This window comes from Emiliania huxleyi (genome assembly GCF_000372725.1).
Source record: "Emiliania huxleyi CCMP1516 unplaced genomic scaffold EMIHUscaffold_820, whole genome shotgun sequence".
NCBI classification, from domain to species: Eukaryota; Haptophyta; order Isochrysidales; family Noelaerhabdaceae; genus Emiliania; species Emiliania huxleyi.
Genome location: NW_005195873.1, coordinates 9,926 through 16,900, shown reverse-complemented (window position 1 = coordinate 16,900; position 6,975 = coordinate 9,926). Strand labels below are relative to the sequence as shown.

The window sequence follows — 6,975 nt, the reverse complement described above, 5'->3', positions numbered from 1 at the left end:
GAGCGACGCCGCCTGCGCCGCCAGCGCCTCCTCCGTCAGCCGCGTCGCGCGGAGGACGTACGCCAGGCCGCGCCGCTCCGCCTCGGTTTCGTCGAGGGCAGAGCGCAGCCTCTCCGCCTCCGCAGTCATGGCGGCGAGGTCCGCCACGGCCGTGTCCCGCGCCGCCTCCGCCTCTTCCGCCCGCGCAACAATCTCCGCCTGCTGCGTGTGCTTGCGCGCGAGCGCCGCCTCCGCCTCCGCCGCCTGCTCCTCGAGGTACTTCATGCGGGTGAGCAGCGCGTTCCAGTCCTGCATCGACCCCGCCGCCTCGCCCTCGCCGCGCGCAGCCGGCGCGGCGCCGGTGCCAACCTTGAGGAACGACGTCGCGACGGGCTTGTTGGTGATGCCCTGCGCCTTCTCGACGTATGAGAGCGTCGACGCCGACTCCTCCACCTAATTAATAGTCAATGAACAGTTAGTTAAGAGTTTACTCATAGAGAGCGTCGACGCCGACTCCTCCACCGCCAGCTGCGACGGCGAGAGCGTCGCGATGACCACAGTCTTGCACCGGCCTCCGAGCGACTCCTGCAGCAGCCGCGTCAGCTTTGAGTCGCGGTACGGGATGCGCGCCTTGTCCTTGCCGCCCGCATCGCGCAGCGTCGAGATGACGCGCCCCAGCGTGAGGAGCGACTGGTTGATGTTCTTCCGCTCGCGCTCGCGCGCGTCGTGCGCCGCGTGCGCGCCGCTGCCGCCGCCCGCCGCGCTGCCGGCCGCCGTCTTGGCGCACTCTGAGCCGGCGAGGTCGACGAGGTGGAGCTTGCCGGTGCTCTCCATCGTCATCCCCTCAGATGTGGTCTCGCGCGTCGTCACCGTGAGCGTGAAGACGCAGTGCGAGCGCGACGAGTGCTTGTTCATCCGCGTCTCGCCGACGCGCCGCCGCTCCTGCGCGCGCGCAATCAGGCCGAGCACGTCAGCCGCCGAGCAGACCTCGTGCTCCGAGAGGTTGTGCGCGTAGACGCCCTTGCCGCGCCGCTTGCCGTCTCCCTTGTCCTCCACCAGCGACAGCTTGGGCGCCCCGTCGGCGTGCGAGCTGCGGCCGTTGTACACGCCCCGCTCGTCGGCCGCCTAATCAACCAAGTACGAGTTAGTAATAATCATAAGTTCACTCACTCGTTGCACGCGCTCGTCGGGCGTCTAGCCGCGATGAGCCATGCACTCGCACTCTTGCGCCCACATCTCCCCCCTATCTCCCGTCTCGCGCGCCGCGTGGCACGCCTCGCCCGATCTCCCCGCCTCGGCAAGCATGGCTGGAGAGCTGCTACGGTCTCGCGCGATCTCGCGCGATCTCGCGCGGCCTCTCGCCTCGCTGAGCCGCTGAGCAGGTCGAATCTCCCCACATCTCCCCACATCTCGCCGCATCTCGCCTCGGTGAGCAGGTCGTATCTCCCCACATCTCCCCACATCTCGCCGCATCTCGCCTCGGTGAGCAGGTCCGAGAGCTCCTCGTTGTAGATCTCGAGGTACGAGGCGGAGACGGCGGAGGAGACGTACTTCCCCTTCTCGCCCAGCGACTCGAAGATGGCCTCCACCGCGCGCGGGATGATCCCCTTCTTCTCCTCGCACACGATCTCCCCCTCCATAGTGTGTGTCTTGCCCGTGCCGGTCTGGCCGTACGCAAAGACTGTCGCCTCGAAACCCTGCATCACCTCGTGGACGAGCGGGCGGACGGTCTCGAAGACCTCGCACTGGGTGGAGTACGACGTGTACACCGAGTCGAAGTGGTACACCTGCCGGATCTGCCGCTGGCCCACTCCGCGGATCAGCGTCACCTGCGGCGGCAGAAGAGAGGCGTCGGCGGCGGCGGCGGCGCGGCCGAGTCGGCGGCGGCCAGCGGCTGCGGGGCGGCTCGGGCCGAGCGGAGTCGAGATGGGAGCTACGGCAGAGGTCTTGGTCGGTGCAGCAGGGAGGCGGCGGCGGCGAAGAGAGAGAGACGGAGAGTGAATGCTCGCCTCCCGCTTCTCGGTCGAGCCCGTGACAACGGGGAGCGTGTTGGCCTTGTTTTCCTTCTCGTTCATGGGACGCACGCGCACCACGACGCGCACGGACTGCTCCTTAGGAGAGTCGGAATCGAGCACCATCTGCGTGCGATGTGCGGTTGCGATGTGCGATGTGAGCGAGCAGCGGCCTGCGGCGGTTCGAACGCGGCCGGGCAAAAAGAATTTTACAAAAAACTACGTCGCACAACACTGGGCAATCGGCGAGAGACTGCGAAGAGAGATAGGAAGAGGCGGAAGCCCAAGGGTGGGCGACGGCTAGCGCATCACACCCCTCTCCTTAAAATCCCTGTGTGGTGGCGGCGTGCCGTCCTCCCATCCCTCCCTCGGGTTGTCTGTTTTCTTTCTTTCTTTCACACTGGGCACGGGACTGGCGCGCACTGGCACTAACACAGGCAAAAAGAATTTTACAACAAAACTCCCTCGCACAACACTGGGCACGGGACTGGCGCGCACTGGCACTAACACAGGTACACCACGGGAGCCGCCTAAGCGACTCCTGCGAGGGTGGCGAGGCACTTAGCTCCGTGCACCCGCCCACCCCCGCCACAGGCAAGCTCATTCACGACCTGCTCTGCGATGGCCGTGTGAAGAAAAGCGGTAACAAGCTCGACGAGCACTATAGGTGGCTGAGCGGTCACCGTGGATCGTGTCCAGAGTACTACTCTGAGATTTGAGTACTCCGTTGAACGGGTGTGAACAGACCAGTTCAAACTTCAATGGAGATTTCTTTTTTTGGACCTCAAGAAGGAGCTCGCCGCTGTCGAGGCGTCGCCGGCCCTCAAGCACGTCGAGGCGTCGACACCCCCCTCCCCACAACACACACACACACACACACACACACACACACACACACACACACACACACACACACACACACACACACACACACACACACACACACACACACACACACACACACACACACACACACACACACACACACACACACACACACGCACGCACGCGCACGCACGCACGCACGCACGCACGCACGCACGCACCCACGCGCGCACGCACGCACGCACACACACACACACACACACACACACACACACACGCACGCACGCACGCACGCACGCACGCACGCACGCACGCACGCACGCACGCACGCACGCACGCACGCACGCACACGCACACGCACACGCACACGCACACATACACAGTGACGATTACACCCGCTCACCCACGCGCACCGGGCCTTGCACTTTGAATGCCGTGGGGCTCCTGTCTTTCAGACATGGGGAGTCGCGAGGGCTGCGCCTGGCCCTTGCCCCACCACGCTGTGTCTATGGAGAAGTTTACCTGACCTTACCTCACCTCGAGGCGTCGGCGGACCGGTCGGCGCCGATCATCGACGGCTCGGTCAAGGTCAAGCCGAGCCCGATGCCCGATCTCGTGGAGGAGATCCAAAAGTCGCCGAGGAGCTTGAACCCGCGAGTCTGAGGGTGAGGCCGACCAACAGTCGCTGTGGCGGGGAGCGACTAGGGCCGCGGCGGGCGACACGCGTGGTTCCGTGAAGCTTATGACCTAAGTCCTAAGTGCCAAGCATTTGTGAACGTATGCGTGTGTGGCTATCTATGTACTCGATTGCGTGTGGTGGGGAAAAAGAAAATACTCCCCCCCCCAAAAACACGCTGCCGGCGTCCCACCCTACGGCTTTACCTGGCGCTCACCCTACCAAGGTACTTCCGGCCTTGTGGTCTTGAGCTCACCCCACGGCGAGTGTATCGCGCGCCTTGCGGGGGGGGCGCGGAAAAGAGGAACCGGCGAGGCGCAGCGCAGCACCAGCTCCCCCACCTCCTTCATCCTAAGCTGCAGCTCCCCCACCTGCTCCGCCAGCTCGGCATTGGAGCGGCGCTTCGGCCGCGGACTTGGCATGCCGCCCCGCGCCTCCTCCTCGTCGGGCTCCACGAGCCGCTTGTGAGGCGGCTCGCGCCGCCGGCAGCAGCAGCGGTAGAAGCAGAGCGCCAGGAAGAGCCACCCGGCTACTCCCAGCGCCAACTTCAGCGGGGAACTGGCGAGGATGGCTTGGCCAAGTTTAGCTTTAGCGAGATCGCGAAGGAGAGGGGGGAGAGCACTCGGAGTGGATGTCCGGTTCCGGTCGTCCAAGTTTAGCTTTAGCGAGTCGCCGAGGGGGCGCAGGCTCCACTCGCGCACCGCGCTCCCGTGTTCGGCGACCTTCTGGGCCCACCGCTCAGGGAGCAGCGCGCCCAGCTCCTTCTCCAGCTCCTTGAGGACGGGCGCCACGGTCTCGTACCTTGTCCGCACCGTCCCGTCGGCGTAGAAGGGTTGGGGTGGGGCGAGCGGCGGCGGCGGCGGCGGCGGCGGCGGCGGCGGCGGCGGCGGCGGCGTTGCTGGAGGCGAGAGAGGCGGCGGCGTCGGCGGCGGCTTCGGCGGCGGCGGCGTCGGCGGCGTTGCTGGAGGCGAGAGAGGCGGCGACGGCGGCGGCGGCGGGGGCGGTGGCAATGACGGCGGCGGTAGCGGGGGCTGGGGAGACTCTGGCCGCTGCCCCGGCGGCCAGGGCGGCATCGGTGGCGGTGGGTTTGGCTGTGTCACCCCTGGCGGCGGCGTCGGCGGCGGCGAGAGAGGCGGCGACGGCGGCGGCGGCGGGGGCGGCGGCGGTAGCGGGCTGTCCGGTGGCGGTGGAGTTGGCGGTGGTGGCGGCGACAGCGGTGGTGGCGGCGGCGGTGGCGAGGGAGGCAGCGGCGGCGGCGGCGGCGGTGGTGGTGGCGACGGCGGTGATGGCGGCGGCGATGGCGGCGACGGTGGCGACGGTGGCGACGGAGGCGGCCGAGGGAGGGGAGGCGCCGGCAGGTGAGTCACCTCCCCGTTGAAGGCTAATGTCTCTCCGCGAAAGCCGCTCTGTCCCGGGGCGGGCTTGATGCGGCACGCGTGCTCGCCCATCGGGAGGACGTGCAGCACCGGCTTCTTGTGGAGATCGCAGCTGTTTTCGGGCCCGCCAGTGAAGTGGTAGTCGGTTGCGAGGCAGTCTCGACTATCGCGGCACAGGGCCTGGCACTCGGCCTCGCTCACGCCCAAAATTGTGTCAGCCGAGCCATACGCGCCGTGCTCCACCCGGCAACCGCCGCGTTGTCCGCCGGCGAGCGGCCAGAGGTTATGGTTGGAGGGGCTCGCGGAAGGCTTCGGCGCCGACTGCGGAAGCGGTGGTTGCACCGGCAACCACCACGGTGGCGGGCGGGGCGGAGGTGGAGGCGCTCGGAGAAACCACGGTAGCCCGCCACCACCTGCGGACGGCTGTCGGCTCACGCCGCCGCTCGAGGGCATGAACGCCATTTAGACCAGGCTCTGGATGTGGGCTCGAGTAACGAGGGGGGTAACCGGTATGTGCTCGCATTGTGTGGGTAAACAGCGTCTTCTTCGCTGTTTGTTCACAGCACGCCACTAGGAAACCTAGAGCCCACGGTTCCCTGGGGTCGCCTCATGAATAAACGAGTATATTGTAGCGGTGGGGTAAACAGCCGCAGGGCGTACGGGGTAGCCGTCACTCTCCTGCCTCAAAAGGGCGGGGCTGTCCCGGAAAGTGAGAGACGCCGGGCAGCGTGGCGCATTACTGAACCCTCCCATACGTGTTTGAGGCTCCTCCTTCGCTGTCCCATCTCCTCATCTCTTTCCCGCCTGGGCGGCCGGTGGGCGGGGCAGCGGGTGGGCGCGCGGTGATGCCGGTGTGGACTTGCGTGTAGGAGTTTCGTGTGGGAAACGAAATGTATCGACATGATGAGTCGCAGCGTGGGCATGCTACACTCTACGTTGTACCAGCTGTGCACATGGAGCTCCACGCTCCACGATACCACCGCTGGCCTCTTACTTTGAACCATTTGGAAGTGGTGTGGGTCTCTGAAGGAGGCTCAGAGCATTCGTGTACTTCGCGCAGCGTTGATGCACGCCGGAGCCGGAGACGAGCGCACACACTCTCGCCGGTATGTTTGGGAGTGAACCGTCCAGGAGTTGTTGCCCAGCACATGGAACATAAACCAGTGTTCGGCTTCGAAGTCGTGGTCCCCAGGACCACGGGCAAGCTTACGCCTGTAGAACTCCACACTACTGAGGCCGTCGTGAACCGAGCCATCTCTCCAATAATGGTACGGATGGCGGCCATGGTCAGGATCATCAAACCCATAAAGGCGCACTGACGTGCAAGTGAGTGCGTCAAACATTAACTGCAGGACGAGGGTTCCGCTGCTCGGGTATCGACGCTTTGATATATCTCTGCCTCTCACGCGGCATCCTGTCATGTTGCACATGGGCGTCGGCATAAGGGCCGAGTACGGAAGCCCAGCCAGCTCGTGCTGCATGAACTCGGTAGCACGCTGTTTGAGCTTTAGTTTTTGAATCTCGTGTTGAGTGCCAGTGAAGGTTAGGGAAGCGTTTGGCGTCGACAATCGGTCGCCCACTAAGGTCGCGCGCAGCTTCGCTGTGCTCATGTTGCGCCAGGCCTCAAAAAAAGGAGAGCTGAACAAATCGAACATCGGTCTTTGAGCCGACATGCCCCTCAAAGCTGGCAACCGGAGACAAGCCGATGCGTATCACCAGCCGGTGCCTATCGATTGCGCGACCATGCTTGTGTACGAGCAGTGCGCCGGACGATGAGACGAGCGCGCAGTCGGCGACCTGCTGCGTTAAACGCTGCTGCGACGCTTGCATCTCCACTTCTCAGCTCTCTTCAGCTCTCCTCGCCGTCGCCGCGCCACGAGCACGCGACGGCCCCACGAGGTTTACCTGGTCTTCAAGTTTGGCGGGTGCGTACCAGGTATGAGAGGAGGAGAGAGGAGAGAGAGGAGGGGGGAAAGAGGAGAGAAGAGGGGGGGGGGGGGGGGCCCCCAAAGGAAGGGAGGGAGGGAGGGAGGGAAAAGGCGGAGCAAGCAAAAAGAGTCTCAGGGGAAAAAAAGGGAAAAAGTTGAAAACCCCACCCCCCCCCACC

The 6,975-nt window shown here is 65.1% G+C and overlaps 1 protein-coding gene across 1 annotated transcript; it reads right to left on the bottom strand.

Moving 5' to 3' along the window:
* Positions 1 to 57: 57 nt before the first annotated feature.
* On the bottom strand, positions 58 to 2,117 carry EMIHUDRAFT_249760 (hypothetical protein; the record flags this gene model as incomplete). The annotated part of the gene is made up of 6 exons (XM_005759043.1): positions 58 to 258; positions 349 to 432; positions 502 to 687; positions 850 to 1,104; positions 1,431 to 1,808; positions 2,019 to 2,117. Coding segments are annotated over 6 exons (1,203 nt in total), but the record flags the coding sequence as incomplete, so codon positions are not given.
* Positions 2,118 to 6,975: the final 4,858 nt, after the last annotated feature.